The sequence below is a fragment of the Elgaria multicarinata genome, chromosome 10, assembly GCF_023053635.1.
Source record: "Elgaria multicarinata webbii isolate HBS135686 ecotype San Diego chromosome 10, rElgMul1.1.pri, whole genome shotgun sequence".
Taxonomy (NCBI): domain Eukaryota; kingdom Metazoa; phylum Chordata; class Lepidosauria; order Squamata; family Anguidae; genus Elgaria; species Elgaria multicarinata.
The window spans coordinates 84,368,468-84,387,533 of record NC_086180.1 but is presented as its reverse complement, the minus strand read 5'-3'; the positions used below and the strand labels follow the sequence as shown (position 1 = coordinate 84,387,533).

The window sequence follows — 19,066 nt, the reverse complement described above, 5'->3', positions numbered from 1 at the left end:
CAGTGTCCCCTCTTCGGACCTTCCGTCCACATGTGTGAATGGTACTTGAACAGTGGGGATGTAATGGCATGTGTGGGGTCAGCAGACAAGTTCCAGCTCCTTTCCTTCACGTGATTATGGTTATGTTGCGGAAAATGCCTGAAAGGGTCTCAAATTAACTTAGAAGAGAGGTCCAACAAGTCAGTTCAAGCTTGTGAAAACTCTGTGCATGGCGAAAGAGTCTGGCACATGTTCTAGGGCGCATTATCAGTTCCCAGTGGGTGAAGGTCAGTTTTGAATTGATTTCATTTCATGTTACTTTTATTGTTTATCCTCTTAGTCTGACCTTCAGTATTGATAATAGGCGACAGAAAAACAAACAAAATAAGATACGTTTATTCAACCCTATTTCTGTACACCTAATCAGAAATCAAAGCATATTTTGAATGCTGAAAATACTTTAATTCCAAAAAAGAAAAGGAAAGGAAAAGGCCCTGATGAAGAAGGACAAGAACAGCCTCACCTTTCATAAAGTTCCTGACGAAGGGTCGTATTACTGGAGTGGATGGCCCTGTCAATCTTTAAATGATCCAAAATATGACTGGGGATGGAATAACCTTCTTCCAGAAGAAGGGCCAAATTAAAGAATCCCTATAACATGTAAAATGAGGTGTTAATTCATATTACTTCTAGCTTCAGACTTAAATCCTACAGTTGGCCTTCACAACATTTCTATTGATCTCATTTTACGCATGAAGAACTGAGGCTGAGAGCGTGTGCAACTTGCGCCATGTCACACGTTTGACGCTGGTGCAACACTGTTGGTGCAGCTTCCTGCCCTTTCTCAATATACAGAGACATAGCTTTGCCAAGGCTATTGCTTTAAGGCAGGGGTGGAGAACCTTTTTCCTGTTGAGGTCCACATTATATCAATGGGCATGGCCAGAGTCCAACGTGGGAGGAGTTACAGAGTGTCTCTTGCCTTTGTTCAGTTCACAATGGAAAAAAGACATTTACACCCAGGTGTGCTCATTTTCCAACTTATGTAAGGTTCACTCTATCAGCTTTGTAGTTGGGGGACAGAGTAAATAGTATTAATAATCTGGAGCAGGAGTAGAGAATGGGTGTGGCTTAAGGAAATGGGGCATGGCCTGGGAGACTCCGGAGATCTGAGTCGAGAGGCGTGGAAGTCCACATTTGGCCCATAGGCTGGAGGTTCCCCTCCCCCGTTTAAAGGATAAAAATGTGCACTCATTTGATGATGGGGTGTAGCACACAATCCTCAAAAGGAAAAAAGGCAAGGTTAGGGTTGGAAAAATAGCAATCCATCGGGTAGTGACCTGGGCAGTGAAACAGAGGTGGATGGGTCAGAAAAGCCACTGGTGCCGTTTAAGGAGGCCCTGGGCCTCAACAGTGAGGCTGACAAGTAGGAACTCCTTGAGACAAGGGACACTTGAAGACTTCAGCCCTTGAACACAATACCACTGGCAACCTTATTCTCCAGGGACCTCATGTTCCACAGCAGTCAAAGGGATTTTGCCACTAGGCAGGACGTGTGTGTGTGTGTGTGTGTGTGTGTGTGAGAGAGAGAGAGAGAGAGAGAGAGAGGGAGAGAGAGAGAGAAAGCTCCACCCAATGAGCATTTTATTGCACGCTCATTATTGGGCACTCATGGAGTTTGTTCAGGTCCCTCACATGACATCGTCTGCCTCCCATGCCCCTTCTGGCCTTCCTTTCGCGACACCCCCCCGCCCCGCCCCGGTTAAGTCCGATGTATTTTTAAACACTGAATTGCTGCTCTCTCCTGCTGTGTGCAGGAGAAGCAGTGCCATTAGAACAGCGGACTCAATGGGCCTCGTGCTCGTTCTGTACTTCCTCTTTTGAAAAGAGGAAGTAACCGAGGAACGAAAACACGGGCGGAGAAGCGACGGTAGGGAGTGTGTTAACCCCCGGTGTGATGGAGCTAAGAGAGAGAGAGGGAGAGAGAGAGAGAACGAGAACTGAAGGAGCGTCACAAAGCCCATGTGAAGTCTGGCATCCAGACTCAATTTGCAAATGAAGTTGCCCATGCTAGGAGCAGTATGAGAACTGAAACTGACATGTGGCTTCTGGTATGTCTGGCAACTCAACAATACTGTCTCAGGCGGTCACCCAGCCTTCCTATATGATCAAACCAATCTTGAGCGGAGCTGACTGAAACAACAAATCTAACTTTTTCATAATAGGGTTTTATCCACCCTATAGCAGCTTTTATGGGTGGGTCTTCTCTATGCTTAGTAATATAAATGCTTTTTGGAGAAATGGTAATGATATCATGTATAGCAAGGCTGTCAAACTCAAGTAAGCTAGAGAGCCAAATTCCATCGTGACCACAAGCCCAAGGGCTCCATGCATAATCCTTCACTGTACAGTGTCCATTCAGCTCAGGGCTAAATGGGCTGTGGCATTTTGCATTGTAGTAGGGCCCTTGTATGGCTTTTTCATTAATTGTGCGGGGGAGGGGGCAAGCTGAATCAGGACCATGGCAAAGAGTTAAGGTCCCCCTCCCCACCATTGCAGTCCTCATCGCCCCCCCCCACTCCTCCATGATGGCTAGTTGTAAAGAAAAACATTACACAAGGGAAAACTATATCCTAAATGTCACATCCAGTTTAGCCCTATCTACTGCATCTCTATTAGACACTAAAATTGGAAAACTAGAAACGGCAACTCGATATAACAAACTGATATTGGTCAGACTCTAATGGAGCATTAGATGGGATTTTAAATGATGTAAGTGCTCTTACCTCTCTAGTAGGACTATTTAATACCTTACTGTGGCATGCAATAGCAACCACAAGTGTGTTGTTCCCCATTGCTCTTAAGGTCATCAACTTCTAAGCCCTGTAGACGTTTCAGTCACATAGAATGTGGCACAAATTATGGACCACTCTGCGGACTTCAAAAGGTTGCAAAAAGCTCCAGAGTTAAACTATACAACTACCTACCTGCGCGTCTCCATATAATGCTGCTTGTGCATACATCTGTACTGACATATCCAAGTTTCTGGATTGGTTCCAATATCCATAGTAGTAGAAGTCTCCCACCTTCAAATAAGCTATGAAAAGAGACACGTTGAAGACTGAAATTCGTTATTTTCATACTCAGCTCAGGTGATAACACAAATTACAGTGGCTTAGATTAGCTATCAAATGCTATTAATTAAATAATTGACCAACTGATTAAATAATTGACCCGCTATTAATTAAAAAATTGAGAAACTGCTTATAATCAACTGTCTGATGATGCCAAAACAGAGCCAGAAGGAGGTCATTCTTCACCAAAGAGCATGCGAACAACATTATCCTTAACATGTTTTTATACATACCAAATGAAGGTGCATTGCTTTGAGAAACGGCAAAATTATAGTATCTCCAAACGCAGTCAGTAGCCAAGTAACTTTTTGCGAGATTCTAGGACAGGGTGGGGAAAAGCATGGCTCAGGGTGTTTTCTAAGCAAAATAGTTAACAATTTAAAACGACAAGAGGTTGTGAAGACATTTCCTTACTGGTCTCTCTTCACAGAGATGTGCCAGATTTGTCTGTGAGACCTCAATTCCAGCCTCTGCAGAGAGAATGTAATACAGCAGGGCTTGATGCCTAAAAATGGAGAGGAATGACAGAAACAGAAGAATGCACGCTGAAGCGAGGACAAGTTCAGAAATGGCTTAACACACGTCAGTTCAAACCTTGGAGTTCCATAGAAGCTTCTCAGAGGTACCTCAGTGAGAAGACTTGTGGTGGCGGGTGACCTTTTCTGAAAGGCAGCTTGTTCACCACCACTTGATATCCACCTGGAATATGTTACTACAAGGAGTATCGGGTATGTTTTAGGGCACATTCTCCATCCAGCAAGAGCAACAGTGAGGTCTGGCGAGCGCGCCAGGTGATCAGAATGTGCACCCTAAAATATCCCCCCAAATCATCTACAGCAAACAGGAGCTCCTGGGAAGACTTCTGTGTAGAAAATGGTCTATCAAGGCAGCAAGTCAGAAAAAACACTGGTTTAAATGTCATGCAGAAATCATTGAAAATGGTGGTGGGGTGTGGAACATTTGAAGTGAAACATGTCTGGGTAGGAGGAAAGAACTGAGAGCCAGTGTGGTGTAGTAGCTAAAGTGTCAGACTGGGAGTCAGGAGATCCGGATTCTAGTCTCCACTCGGCTATGGAAACCCACTGGGTGACTTTGGGCCAGTCACAGACTCTCAGCCCAACCTACCTCACAGGGTTGTTGTTGTGAAGTTAAAATAGAGAGGATAATTATGTATGCTGCCTTGGGTTCCTTGGAGGAAAAAAGGCGGGATATAAATACAATAATAAACCCTTCGTTACCCACTCCTCAGACATAAACAAACCGTTCTCTTCAGCACTTTTTTTTGGAACAGTGGTCTCAAAGCCCCCCAACCCTCCCCATCAAAGCATGGCTGCAGAGAAACAATTTGTGAGGGAATGTACAGAGAAAATCAGGATTCTGATTTTCTTTCTCTCCAGTTCATGCTGGTTGTTTTATATGGCCCTACCCTGCCCTGTTCATATGAATTTGGTGATTCAGTTACATGGGTGTACCACTATCTCACGTAGTTAAGCCATGAGAAACTACTTATAATGTTAAATGTATCACTTTTAAAACTGCAAATAGCATCTGTTTGGGTCCCCAGTCAGGATTAGGACCTGATTTTATTTTAACCTTCTGTTGTTTCCCCCTCTACATGAAAGCTTCTCGCTGCCCCAGTTTCCATTGGCCTGTCGCTCTAGTGCCAAACAATTTGTGGGGTTTAGAGCTTCCGGCTGGGAAAGAAAGAAAGAAAGAAAGAAAGAAAGAAAGAAAGAAAGAAAGAAAAAGAAAGAATAGCTCTCCAGAGCAACAGCTACATCTACTGGTCAAAAGACCAGATGTTAGCTGGTTGAAGCTACTTTCACATGGATGCTTTCTATAAGAGGCTATGCAAACCCTCACATGTATTGTGCCTATACAATGCCTTGGCAGAACTCCTAGATGTAACCGCATGGATTGAGACACACTGGATTTTGACTACCATTAAAAGGGCAGGCAACGAACTGCCAATGTTTTTGTTTAGTATAGCATTTGTGTCACCATGCAGGATTATCTACTTTGGGCACCCAAATATCTTAGGCTGTTTCAGAGCCAAACTGGACGAAGCGATGGAGATCCATGATCAGATCTTCATCTCTTTACTTTTTAACAAATAGCATTGTGTGTGTGTGTATGTGTGTGTGCGCGTGTGTGTGTGTGCCTGTGTATGTCGTTCTCTAATTCAAACTGGGACAGCTACATAGGGAGAGAGGATTACTCTTTCCCTCAGCATTGTTCACCCAGAGCTGCTGTTTGCCACATTTCAGAAAACCTAAGAGAGACTGGAGTTTGGCTCTGAATTTCTAGCTCATTGGGCTAATGGGCCTGTTATAAATTGAAAGCTCTGCTAGATCTGTTGGGAGTAACAGAGTTAAGAAAGGGATAAAATCAGTAATCATTCTAAGGGCCTGTTCAGAAGATATGTTAAACCATGGCTTTAACCATGGTAGTTAAGCCAGAAAGCCAGGCCGTGTTCAGAAGACACCTTAAACCATGGCTTTAACCATGGTAGTTAAGCCAGACCGTGTTCAGAAGACACGTTAAACCATGGCTTTAACCATGGTAGTTAAGCCAGAAAGCCAGGCCGTGTTCAGAAGACACCTTAAACCATGGCTTTAACCATGGTAGTTAAGCCAGAAAGCCAGGCCGTGTTCAGAAGACACGTTAAACCCTGGCTTTAACCATGGTAGTTAAGCCAGACCGTGTTCAGAAGACACGTTAAACCATGGCTTTAACCATGGTAGTTAAGCCAGAAAGCCAGGCTGTGTTCAGAAGACACCTTAAACCATGGCTTTAACCATGGTAGTTAAGCCAGACCATGTTCAGAAGACACGTTAAACCATGGCTTTAACCATGGTAGTTAAGCCAGAAAGCCAGGCTGTGTTCAGAAGACACCTTAAACCATGGCTTTAACCATGGTAGTTAAGCCAGAAAGCCAGGCCATGTTCAGAAGACACCTTAAACCATGGCTTTAACCATGGTAGTTAAGCCAGAAAGCCAGGCCGTGTTCAGAAGACACGTTAAACCCTGGCTTTAACCATGGTAGTTAAGCCAGAAAGCCAGGCTATGTTCAGAAGACACTTTAAACCATGGCTTTAACTACAGTGAAGCCTTTTTGCTTTATTCACCATGGTTAAAGCTGTGGTTTAAGGTGTCTTCTGAACACAGCCTGGCTTTCTGGCTTAACCATTGTGGTTAAAGCCATGGTTTAAGGTGCCTTCTGAATGGTATCTAATTAAGCTCTTATTCAGTGGCTAGCTCTCATGATCAACTATGGAATTTCCATTTGGTATTTCTTCCCATTCCCACCACTTTTTTCCTTTTTGCTCTCACCTGTGACAAGAATCAGGTACTGAGAAGGCACAGTGTCATTTCATCATATCGGTGAAAACACATCATTATTATAGAGCCTTTCTAAATGAGGCTTTTATTGTCCGCTCGTGATTGCTCACTCCCAGTAGTGTGTGGGACCTTTATACAACATTGTCATCCTTCAGGACCTTTCCATGCTTTGCGACCATTATCACATTTTTTTCTTTAACGGGAAATTCTAGTATAACCTATATTGTGCCATTAAACTCTCCATGTAATTGCACAATTCCACTAGACAACAGTGCCATCTAGTGCTTGTATAATGAAACATATAAAAAGGCAGAGAGAGAGGGGGGGGGGGAAACCCTGGTGAAAAAGCATGTGTAAAGGCGCTGATCTTAATCTTGCAAAGAATTCAGAAGCAGAAACCCTGGTAAAGATGTGGGATAAAAGCCTCATGTAGAACTGCCCATACAAAAACCAATGTTCAAAATGGCCAGAAGAGGGTACACAAGGAGAGGCAGTGTGGGATAGTAGTTGGGATGCTGAACTGGGATTGGAGAGACCCGGGTTTAAATCCCCACTCGACCATGAAGCTCACTCAGTGACTTTGAGCCAATCAACGACCCTCAGCCTAAGCTAGCTCACAGGATCGTTGCAAGGATAAAACTGAGAGCAGGAGGATCACGTACGCTGCCTTGAAGCGAAAGGAGGGACAGAAATGTAACAAACAAACAAATAAATAACAGCATAAGAACACCAAACCTACCAAGACAATTCCAGGTAAGAATTGAGCGCTTTTCGGATGACATTACCTAAGTAGCCATTCTTTTCAGCCACATATTTTGCCCAGCTGTAAATTAAACAACAACATTAAAACTAGAGGCCTGCACCGAACATTGCGGCTGGCAAATATCTAAACACACCACACCCAAATCAGCAGATCATGGGAGAAACTCCATTGCCAGTCAGGCCTGGACATGGGCTGCCAGTCCATGTCCAGACCGAATTCAAAGCGATAGCATTAACATTCAAAGCCCTGAACAGCCTGGGGCCAGGTTACTTGAAGTATCTTCTCCTTCCATATGTACCTGCCTGGACCCTAACATTGTCCTCAGCGATCTTTCTCCGGTAGGGTGACCATATGAAAAGGAGGACAGTGCTCCGGTATCTTTAACAGTCGTGTAGAAAAGGGAATTCCGGCAGGTGTCATTTGTAGGCGTGCAGCACCTGGTGAAATTCCCTCTTCAGCACAATAGTTAAAGCTGCAGGAGCTATACTAGAGTGACCAGGTACAAAAGAGGGCAGGGCTCCTGCAGCTTTAACTGTTGTGATGAAAGGGAATTTCACCAGGTGCTGCATGCATACAAAGGACACCTGCTGAGATCCCCTTTTCTAGCTATACTGGGGTTTTGCGTGACCAGAGCGGGTGACATTGTGGAGGGAATGGTAACTCCAGCTGGACATCAGGAAAAACTTCCTGACTGTTAGAGCAGTACAACAATGTAACCAGTTACCGAGGGAGGTTGTGGGCTCTCCCACACTAGAGGCCTTCAAGAGGCAGCTGAACAAGCATCTGTCGGGGATGCTTTAGGGTGGATTCCTGCATTGAGCAGGGGGTTGGACTCGATGGCCTTGTAAGCCCCTTCCAACTCTGCTATTCTGTTTTTGGAGAGGAAAATGGACCATGGAGGGCACTTGCTATCATTTCCCGTGTAAGAACTGAGCCCCCCCCCTCTTTCCCTCGTTGAAACACGCAATTAAAACTTCACAAGTGAAAATCATCTCAGCACATGAGGTGAAACAACAAGCAGGGCAGAAAAAGAACCCGGTGTAGCCTATCTACATTCAAGTCACCAGTGTGTGTGTGTCTGTCTGTGTATTGCAATCATAATTAGAACATTTAGCATTTCTTACGTTACTGCCTTTTTAGGGTCCCTGGGAAAGCTTGGCAAATTCCCTGTAATATAATATTGAGAACACCGCAATGTCCCTTCCATGTGTCCGCTTTTTGCTGCTTTATAGAAATAATTAGCAGCAATAGTCTGCAAAGGAAAAAAATTGTAGAAAAATCTAAATTGATCTTGTTTATTTACTTATATATTAAAATGATTTACAAACTGCCTTTCGTCATAAAAGATAACAAGGTGGTTTACATAATAAAACCAATACCGTAGTAAAACTTACAACAAATATTCAGAAATCAATAAAGGCAGTACTTAAAATATTTGTTTACACACTGGTTTAATAGCTTATGTATGGGGGATGCAAGTTTTAAAATATTGTAACGGAAATTATTAGCTCCATTTTTTTATGCACCAAAAAGATGGCCATGTCTCTGTTATACAATTCAGAAACTGGATTCCCCCCCCACACACACACACACCTCTGGCTAAATGGATTTGCAGGTTTTTTTAAACAATCCAAAAAATTGCTAAACTTCTTTGATCAAAAGCGAAAGTGATGAGCATCTCACAAGCAGTGTTCTCTTCATCAAATTATCTTCAGCTGTATGAAAAAGCTATTGTCTGTTTCAAGCCTTAAAGCAGGAGTGGGCAGCACTCCACCCACCCCAGAAACCACCAGGGATATAACCTGAAGGGAGCCAAGAAATGTTTTAAATAAATAAAAATAAACCCTCCCTTCTGACACAATTGCCGGTGAATTTGCTGCTGAAATTTGGAGGCGGCAGCAAAAAAGCAGTGATTTCTCTTTAAACCAAAACGTGCAGAGTGCATGTCTTGCTTTAAGCAAAATCACACTCCTGAAAGCTAGGATTGGAGATCCTTTTATACCACTTTGAAAAAGGAAACCAGCAAATCAAAATACTAAAAAATTAATATAGGGGACAATTTTGGTACCTAAGGTTGTAGGACTCCCTATTCAGGCCCTGCCCCTAATTCCACCCACCCACCCCCACAACCTTTATTAGAGTTTCAGCATCCTAAAATCCTTTTTCTTTCATTGTGTCTTCTCATTTCAGAATGGTTTTATGGATTGTATCTTGTTTAACTCAGGTTCTGAATCGCGCTGGGGGCGATTAAAATATTATAATAAAATCAATGTTTATACTCACATGATTTCTACCAGTTACTCCTGGATAAACTCCATCTAAATACAGGGCACCAAGATTGAAGGATGCTTCAGGACTGCCCATAGCTTCAGCTTTCAGCCAATATTTGGCTGCTTTTGCATAGTCCTTTTTAAAATTATGATAATACCAGCCCAGGCCATTCACTGCCTGAGGTAGTCCCTGTAGGTAAAAGCGGACAATCTTAAAATCACTCAGGCTGTGCAGAGTGTTTCAATCCCTGCCCTCTTTTGCTAGAGACATGGGGCCAATCACAGGCTAAGCAGGCCACAAGGCACACACAAACATATATACATACATACATATCCACGATTTCATTATATACTTCCCCAGGGGAATGGGCAGGATGGCTTCCACTCCTATTTGGATGACCGCTTTCTAAAGGTGGTACTGGAGGATTTCTACTCAACCCCTTAGCATTTATCCTTTGGACTCCCCCATTATATTCAACATCTACATGAAACCACTGAGTATGGGGTCATCCAGAGATTAACAGCCCCATCACGTCTAGGTCGAAACGTGCAGCACCCGTCACTTCTCTGTCATTGCTGCGAAGTCGCTTCCTGAAAACAGGAAGTAATTAAGCCGATTCAGACTGGTAGGAGAGAGCAACAACCGGACTTTTCCTGGGGGTGGGTGGGTTGCGGCGTAAGGAAGGCCAGAAGGGGCGGAAGACGCGTGAGAGGCAGATGACGTCATGTGAGCCATCCGTGAGTGCCCAGTACTGAGAGTGCAGTAAAATGCTCGTCAGATGGAGCTTTTAGAGTGCAGCGCCACACAGCCCCATTTCTCTTTTTCATCAGATCCAGGTGAGGTGTTGGAAGTGGTTAATCAGTGGCTGGCTGTGGAAGCAGAATGGACGAACCCCACCCACCCACCCAAAATGAAGCTCAATCCAAATGAGAGTGAGGTACTGTTGATGGGTCGCTCATGAAGACATCCAGGGGGTGTCATGACGGAGGCGCATTGACGCCGCCAGCCCTAAACCTTCACATTTGTGCTCTGTTGTGCTGTCCACCGCTACTCCTCTCTCCAGGTATTTTTAAAACTCCCCCCTTTTCTCGTGCAGTTTCGCTGGTCCAGTGAGGCGGAGGGTGGCTGGATCACCCCCTCCCCTCGCGCCTAACTTTAGGGTTGTTGTTTTTTAAAAAAAACTTTTAACTTCGGCAAGAGTGTGGCCTTGCGAAAGCCAGGGGGAAATCTTCCTGCAGAGAGGGATGGGGAGACGGCAGGGCACTTGCAAGGCTGGCGGTGTCCTAAGGAAACCTCCAGCAAGGAGAATGAATGGAAGAGAGAGGTGGGGCGGCAGCAGGGAGGTGACTATGAGCTCCATCCCACCAGCGTTATAGTGTGCTCTCAGGACGAAAGGTATGCAAAGGAATCATACAGACTCTGAATTCGGAAGCTGCTGTGTATGCAGTGTAGGGCAGGAGGACAGCACAGGCAATCTTCATCTCTGTGCTTCAGCCGCCCTGCATTTTTGCTAGACAGGCGATTTCGCCCATCTAGCAGCAGCGTTTTGGAGGAGGAGGAAAGGAGGCTTGGGAAGCCATAGGATATGTCGTATCACAGCCTACCTGGTCTCCTCTCCTCCCTGCATCCAGAACACCCCCTTTTCCACATCTCCATGCTCCGTTTACCACGTGGGGAGAGGTAACCAGCACGGTTCTCTCTGCAATGACTACGATGGGGATGGGAGCATGATTTCCTGGCTCCAAGGTCGGAGTCAGGAAACCATACTATCTATTCACCTCCAGAAATCCTTGGACCAACGATTTCTCCCTAAATAAATGCTGTATTTGATCATCAGCTCCAATGTACCAACTGCTGGGACATAGTTAAAAAGTGCCTTGCTGAATATCTGTTCAATGAGAGCTCACACTCTGAATGTATTCCATGGCTGGCCTTGGAATGCTTGGAGTATTAGGACTTTTTTCTGTCTAAACATGCATAGGATTGCACCCTAAATCTTACGTTCCCAAGCAAGGAAAGACCTCTGGAAAACTGCATTCGAGACCCAGCTAGACTGAAGTAGTGACTAAACTGAGTATAAAATCCTGTTCAGTTTTCCTCCTCATCCAATTAACAAGTGTGTGGAGTGGGGAGCAAGGCTGTGTTAGTCTGCTGCAGCAAAAACAAGGTCTTGTGCCACCTTAAAAACTAACACATTTATTATGGGATGGACCTTTGACGGCCACTTCTGAGGCTTTAAATCTGCTGTATCTACTTTTGGTTTAGTCGTAGAATTGAGATCTGAGCACTGTGTGACGTGTGTTTCCTTTCCAGCTTTTTCATTACATAACCTCTAGGTGGTACTGTGGTATAGCAGAACAGTGCAAATAAACAAGAAGAAATCACACTTTCTTTCGCTTTCACAATTAAATGCCACATTTCCCCTGGTCTCAAAAAACTGATTAAAAGTGCAGGTTAGACACAGACGTGAAACTGGAAGGTCATGTCATTGTCTAAAGACCCATAAACAACAACGAATAGGAAATGACGAGTGCATGATAAATGCCTTGTGTAGAAAATCCCTTCATCAGATGAGAGATGGAGAGAGATCTGAGTTGGCCAGTGCACACACAATCAATTAGCCAAATAATTACCTTTGATGCAGCTTTTTTCATCAGGTGTAGAGCAAGTCTTCTGTTCTTTTTCACACCTTGACCCTAAGCAATGACAAAGGTCAGTTTTAGAGATGTGCAAAGCCCTCTTATTTGAGTCTCACTGAAAAATAACATTGGCTGTTTGGAACACTGATTAAAAATGGACATGTAGGGGTGTTTTTTTGCAAGGGTAGGATTTTCCAAAGGGTAACTTGGCATCTTCGCAAAAATGTGCTTTATTCAAGCGCTTTAACTGTACAACAGCTTATGCAACAAGTCATTTTTTCCCTTTGCAGATTTGCAATAACTCTTTAAAAGCCTGCTGCTTTATTAAGAACACAGATACATAATTGCAAGCATGTTGCTTTGCTTTTGTGAATCAAGAATATAGGCATTTGTTCCATCCATATTAAATTGTTTATTTTTCTGTTTTATTGTAAGCAACAACTATTTTTTTTCTTTTTTAGCAAAACAGGATATCAATGGATTACCGCATTTCTTCGATTCTAAGACACACTTTCTCCCCCATATAAACATCTCAAAAAACGGGGTGCGTCTTAGAATCGCGGGTGCGATTATTATTTCTTAACATCAAAGCTTTTTTTTCTGTTGGTGGTACTGAAATTAGTGTGCGTCTTACAATCGATGGTGTCTTAGAATCGAAGAAATATGGTAATAAGTAGCTCCATATTTTTATGTATCGGTCACATTCTCTCAAAGCATCTTTGAAGCTTATTATTATTATTTAATTTTATTTTATGCTTTTTGTTTTGTTTAAAAATTCACAATAACATTTTATTTTAAACCCCCCTGAACAGCACAATATTAAACATAGACAGAAAATGCAAACAGTGCTACCATTCATGCCAACAAACAGCCCAGAGGTCTTCCAGGAGAATCTGAAATTATAAACTGAAAATACATGACAAGAGGGATCTTGGGAGACGCTGATGTTACTAGCACTCTTACAGTACTAAACAATTACACCCACCACTGACAAAACTGCTTTGACTACTGAGAAACTAGATTAAGTCAACAGTTGGTTCAACAAGCAAAATCCAAAATATAAGGAAACTTCCCAGAAAGAATGCAACTTTCCAAGACGCCCCACTTCTTAAGGAATATAAGAAGGTTATTTATATAAAATATTTGAATTGCTAAGGTAGCTTTCGCTTGGAATTGGAAATCAGTAGTAATTCCAATAACAGCACAGTGGTTGAAAAGGATGTTTGTAATCTCAGAAATTAGAGACAAAATATACCAAAGAAATGGATCAAGGCATTTTGGTTGTACTGGGAGAAAAACTGTTTATTTTATGTTGGAATATTCATTTTTGAAAAGCATTTCCCCCCTGTAATGCTACGAAAAGGAAGAATATCCTGTAGGTGTTAATTTTTAAAAACTCATCTTACCTTGAATAAAACAATGGAATAATCATATATGGATACCAGGTCTCCCGTTTCCAAGGCGCCCTTTGCATACCACTCTACAGCTGCTTTGGGGTTTTTCCCCACTCCTTGCTGGCCCCAGAAAAGCATCTGTCCAAGACGTTGCTAAAACAAGACCAAAATATTACAACTCAAGTGTGAAATGTAAAGATTAAATACAGATGGCCCTATTAAAACCTGCGCACATTTGTGTGGACGAGAGAGGTGCTTTAAGTAATCAAGGCAGACAAATAGATACCCTCATGTGATGAGGGCTGTTTGACAGTATAGACCAATTCACATATTACTGTATTTGAATCCCTTTTTGCCTGGTTTGGAATGCAGGATTGACATGCACATCACCAACAGCTGTCCTGGGATGCACACATGAGTTTTGTGCATATATGGATGAGGGTGCATGATGTCGAAGTCTTAACTTTTAAGAGATATGCAATGCAACTTTATGTATTGATTTTATCCAAGAGAAAGCATGTCATACCCTTTAATTCAGGTCATATAGAAAAAAATATTGAAAACTAAAATTTACTAATCAATAATAATAATAATAATAATAATAATAATAATAATAATAATTTGTTACCTGCCTCTCCCTCTGGATTGAGGCGGGGTACAACACAAATAAAAACACTATACTCTACCTGTGCAGCTGCATCTCCCCTTGCTGCTTCATGTTTCAACCACATGAAGATGTCGCCATTTTCTTTGGTTTGTGCTTTCAATAATTCATCATCCTTAAGCCTGATTTCTTCTACAAATGCCTAAAAGGAAAGAAAGAAAACATTGGGCCCGTTCAGAAGACACCTTAAACCATGGCTTTAACCATGGTGGTTAAGCCAGAAAGCCAAGCTGCGTTCAGAAGACACCTTAAACCATGGCTTTAACCATGGTGAATAAGGCATTTTGCTTTGTTCACTGTAGTTAAAGCCATGGTTTAAGGTATCTTCTGAACACTTCCTGGATTTCTGGCTTAACGTGGTTAAAGCCATGGTTTAAGGCGTCTTCGGAACGGGAAAAGGAAGGGGAGGCAAGCTCTGGTGCTACTGAAAACAGTTAAAATCTTTAATGGTTCTTTTTTTGCCAAAAAGGCTCGACGTTTCAGATTTAACAAAATCCTTCCTCAGGAGCTGATGCTAGATATAGGCTGCTAAAAAACAACCTGTTCTTATATGTTGAAAAATCTCGAGCTCTTCTTTTTTCTAGGTGTTCTGTTGACGAACTGCGTTTTGCCAGAGAGTTCTTACTCGTAATCACGAGTCTTGCCTCCCGTTCTTTTTCTGTCTAGTGGTGCTTTTCCTCCCTGTAACTACACGTCTTCTGAAGGGGGCCATTAAAAAATGTATGGAAGAAAGATCTCATTCATACCACTGAAAGTGTTAGGCGGTTTCAAGTGTTCCTGTGCTCTGTTTTAGCGCCCAGAGCTTGATGGTTTTCTTTTGCGTCTGTGCTGAGTTGGCCCAAAGGGGCTATTGCTAAGGCCAGAGTAAACAATACTGGGATGAATGGATGATCAGCTTTATGTGTGCTTAAGTGGAATTTAATATCAGGAGTCCTATTTCAAATTTTGGTCAAGTGTGTGTGTGTGTGTATGTGTGGGAGATTCAATTGTAAGCCTATGCCACAGAGTCTTGCTATTTACTGTTTTACTCTGTACAGCACCATGTACATTGATGGTGCTATATAAATAAATAAATAAATAATAATAATAATAATAATAATGGCAGTGTTGTAGGTGGAAAATTTCCCATCACTCTATTATTCCAGAGAAAATTGCCCACTTTTAGAAATGCATTATTTCATAAATTTTAATTAGTTACCATAATTAATAAACACAGCATCAGTCAAACTGGAAAACTGGAATGGATATAACATTAGTGAAAACTAAAATCAAAGTTGTAATAAACTTTTTTTTCCAGATGACCCTAGGAAACACACATGTATGCAGTGTATTCTTTTCAGTTCCTCCATTTTTAAAAATCTAAATCTAAATAACCTAAGAAAAGTACAAGCTGCTGAGTAGTCGCATCTTTTAAATATTTACAAATATTCCAATAAAAATAATTTCCAAGTAAAGCCCTGAATTTGTTTGAATATAATATTTGAACTACATGGGATGTGCCCTTCATTGAATTTTCTTCCCTAATCAAATATTTCAGTCCAGCTACTTTTGGCAATTGGGAAAAAAATCATTTCAGATATTTGTACAACTTGTAAAATTCACATTACAAGATTAAATTGAAAATCAGCAGGATGTCTTAAAAGCAGTTGTTGTGCTTTATGCCTTTTTAAAATAACTCATAATAACTTGCTCCCCCCTTCCTGGTTGATCTAGCTAGGCAACTTTGGCAAATAATATAAGACTTTTTAAATCATCATCATCATCATCTGACCTGTGGTGTCTCATATAAGTATATATTCTGTAAGACCTTATGTCAACTGAAATTAATGCAAATGAAACAGTCGAAATATGAGAGTGTTCCAAATGGGATCTGTTTTATTAATGTATTAAAATGCCCAGATGCGGAATAAATCCCGATAGCACCATTCTCTTACCTGATCCCCATCCATTGTATGTTGATCGCGTGGTGTCTTCACAGCAACATCACTATAGTAAGCATAGGACACCTCCAGATCTCGTGGGTAACCATTAATGCCTTGGTAGTGCTTATATCCAAGGTTCATCAAGGCCAGCCTATCACCTCCCTGAGCAGCAACCAAACTATACAGCAGCCCCTGGTAGCAATTAACAAACAAGAGCGTCAGTTTAAGAATGGCCTAAAATCTTACATGCAGAAAAAACAGATGTGATCATCAGTACTTTGCAAATGCTAGATCAGGTTCAAAAGACAGCAGCAAAAACATAATCATGATATCTATTTATTTATTACATTAATATACCACCCCATAACCGAAGCTCTCTGGGTGGTTTGCAAAAGTTAAAAACAGTAAACATTAAAAATATACAAAGTTTAAAACCATCAAAAACGTAAAAACAACAGTATAAAAACAACAGTATCCATTTAAAAAGAACAGTTCGGGGGTCCGTTAAAAAACAAACTTAGCGTTGTTAAATTCTGTTAAATGCCTGGGAGAAGAGAAAAGTCTTGACCTGGCACCTGAAAGATAACAGTGTTGGCGCCAGGCGAGCCTTACTGGGGAGATCATTCCACAGTCGGGGGGCCACCACCGAAAAGGCCTTCTCCCTTGTTGCCGTCCTCCAAGCGTCCCTCGGAATAGGCACTCAGAGTAGGACCTTAAATGTTGAGCGCAGTGTATGGGTAGGTTCATGTTGGGAGAGGCGTTCCATCAGGTATTGTGTTCCCAAGCCATGTAGGGCTTTATAGGTTAAAACCAGTGCCTTGAATTGGGCTCGGAAACGTATAGGCAGCGGGCCAGAATTGGTGTTATATGTTCAAACCTCCTTGTTCCATTTATCAATCTGGCTGCTGCATTTTGCACGAGCTGCAGTTTCCGAACTGTCTTCAAAGGCTGCCCCATGTAGAGGGCATTGCAGTAATCTAATTTGGAGGTTACCAGAGTATGGACAACTGAAACTATGTTATCCCTGCCTCACCTTGAGATAGAATGGGAAGGAGGAACAGCTGAGCCTGGGAGCATTTGAGGAGTGGCTTTTCTCCAGCAATAGGCAGAAGCCGGAGAGTGGAGCAGAGTCACTACCTGCCCCAGAGGTATCGATTTTCATCAGGGCTATGCCCATTTTCTCAACCCCAACCAAAGCCACCACGGATAGACGCGGAAACAACATGGTGCAATTGGAGGAACTGAAAAAGTCATGGTAAAACGACACTGTGAAAACAAGTGGTTTCAAGGTGAAAAGCCTGAAGTGTCTGCGAGTTGACATCTGCGTCACATCAACAACGCAATACCACTGTGCAGTCTTGATGGGGTATAAAGGGTGTATAGACAAGCCCCTGGTGATCACTAGGGATAGGGCTTTTTCAGTGGTGGCCTCACACCTTTGGAACTCCCTCCCCAGAGAAATATGTATGGCCTCATCACTGGTGGCTTTTAAGAACAATAACCTGAAGACACATTTATTCCAGTCTGCTTTTGGTGCTTAAAACCATTGGCTGCTGCTGCATGTGTTTGTAAATGTGCTTAATTGTAATTTGTATGTTTAAAATTTTATGCCCTGAGTGCCATTTTTGGTGGAAAGGCAGGGTAAAAGTCAAAATAAATAAACAACATGTTCGTAATATTGTAAGTCACCTTGTGAGAACAGTGTGTCCTGAAAGGTGAGTTAAAACTCTTTTAAATGAATAGACTCCAATCCCCACAGCCCTCATGGCTAATGGTCAGGGGGTTTGGAGGCTGAACTTAAAAATATATGGACACCAGTTTGTGGAAGCTTGCTCTTGTCATTCTGTCACCCCTGAACAATACAAAATACAAAATAAAAAAATGCCAAACCTGTTGATACAAAGTGAAAGTGGGATGAGTGAAAACACTCCAAACCGCGATCCCTCTTTCAAACCACCTTCAGCTTGGAAAAACGGTCTGTTTTCAGCATAAGATTTGCTGTGAAATGGCAAATATTGGAAATGTCCTTCCTTAAGAAATCCTTGAGCAAAAGTGAGACATCCATATTCTTACCTGAGCTGGGTCTGCAGGCATACCCAGTCCAATTTCAAAGACAACACCAAGAACATAGGAAGCTCTGTGATATCCATAACAGCTGGAATCCATCAGCGATAAGACAGAAGAGTTTATATAATGTAGGCCATCAGCCCTGGATAGATTTTGAGTAGCTATCTCAAATAACCTGCGTCCAATTTCTAACACTGTGTCCTTTGGGCCTTTGGGTGCTAAAACCGTAAGACATAATGTACAATTAAGTTCCTGAGTTGTGAAAATAGATACATTCTGATTAGGAAGCTTCAGTTTTCCCACAGCCTTACAACTGAATAGTTTTATGGCCTATTCTTTTGTTATTGTAATAGAATGGCTGCCACTTCCATGCAGTTGGGTCTTATACTGTGCCAGTAACTTAAGAAAACCCTGCAGATTCAGGCATATTATACCTCCCAGGCAGCTGCTAGGGGAAGTAGCCAACATCTACCACAACGATAAATATAAGAATATGCCCCCATCCCTTAAAGTGTAATTCTTAAATTGTGGCCCAGGAACAAGCAGGCATCCTTAGTCCATTCAGGCGACCCCTGAGACCACAACGAAAATGAGAGAAAATGCTGAAAAGCCAGAGGTTTCTTGCAAAAATGCAGGAATTGCTAATGGAAAGACAATTAAATTGACCAATTAACAATGTAAGAACATAACAGCTCTGCTGGATCAGACCAAAAGCCTATTAAGTCGAGTATCCTGTTTCCTCAGTGCCCAATCAGATGCTCGTGGGACACCCAAAAGTGGGACATGACCACAATAGCACCCTTTCTGCTTGTGTTCCTCGGCAACTGGTATTGAGAAAAAGACTGCCCCCAACAATATTTGCCATAATTGGTAGCCATTGGTAGTCTTCTA

At 42.3% G+C, this 19,066-nt stretch overlaps 1 protein-coding gene across 1 annotated transcript in view; it reads right to left on the bottom strand.

Moving 5' to 3' along the window:
* Positions 1 to 19,066, bottom strand: part of SEL1L3 (SEL1L family member 3) — a 43,045-nt gene that overhangs the window by 9,072 nt on the left and 14,907 nt on the right. Inside the window, exons 9-20 of the mRNA XM_063135120.1 lie at positions 18,182 to 18,393; positions 16,121 to 16,300; positions 14,209 to 14,328; positions 13,535 to 13,675; positions 12,123 to 12,185; positions 9,502 to 9,678; positions 8,343 to 8,470; positions 7,195 to 7,278; positions 3,528 to 3,618; positions 3,347 to 3,431; positions 2,967 to 3,076; positions 503 to 630 (exon numbers count right to left, since the gene is read on the bottom strand). Coding sequence (XP_062991190.1) covers positions 503 to 630; positions 2,967 to 3,076; positions 3,347 to 3,431; positions 3,528 to 3,618; positions 7,195 to 7,278; positions 8,343 to 8,470; positions 9,502 to 9,678; positions 12,123 to 12,185; positions 13,535 to 13,675; positions 14,209 to 14,328; positions 16,121 to 16,300; positions 18,182 to 18,393 — 1,519 coding nt within the window. The remainder of the gene's footprint in view (positions 1 to 502; positions 631 to 2,966; positions 3,077 to 3,346; positions 3,432 to 3,527; positions 3,619 to 7,194; positions 7,279 to 8,342; positions 8,471 to 9,501; positions 9,679 to 12,122; positions 12,186 to 13,534; positions 13,676 to 14,208; positions 14,329 to 16,120; positions 16,301 to 18,181; positions 18,394 to 19,066) is intronic.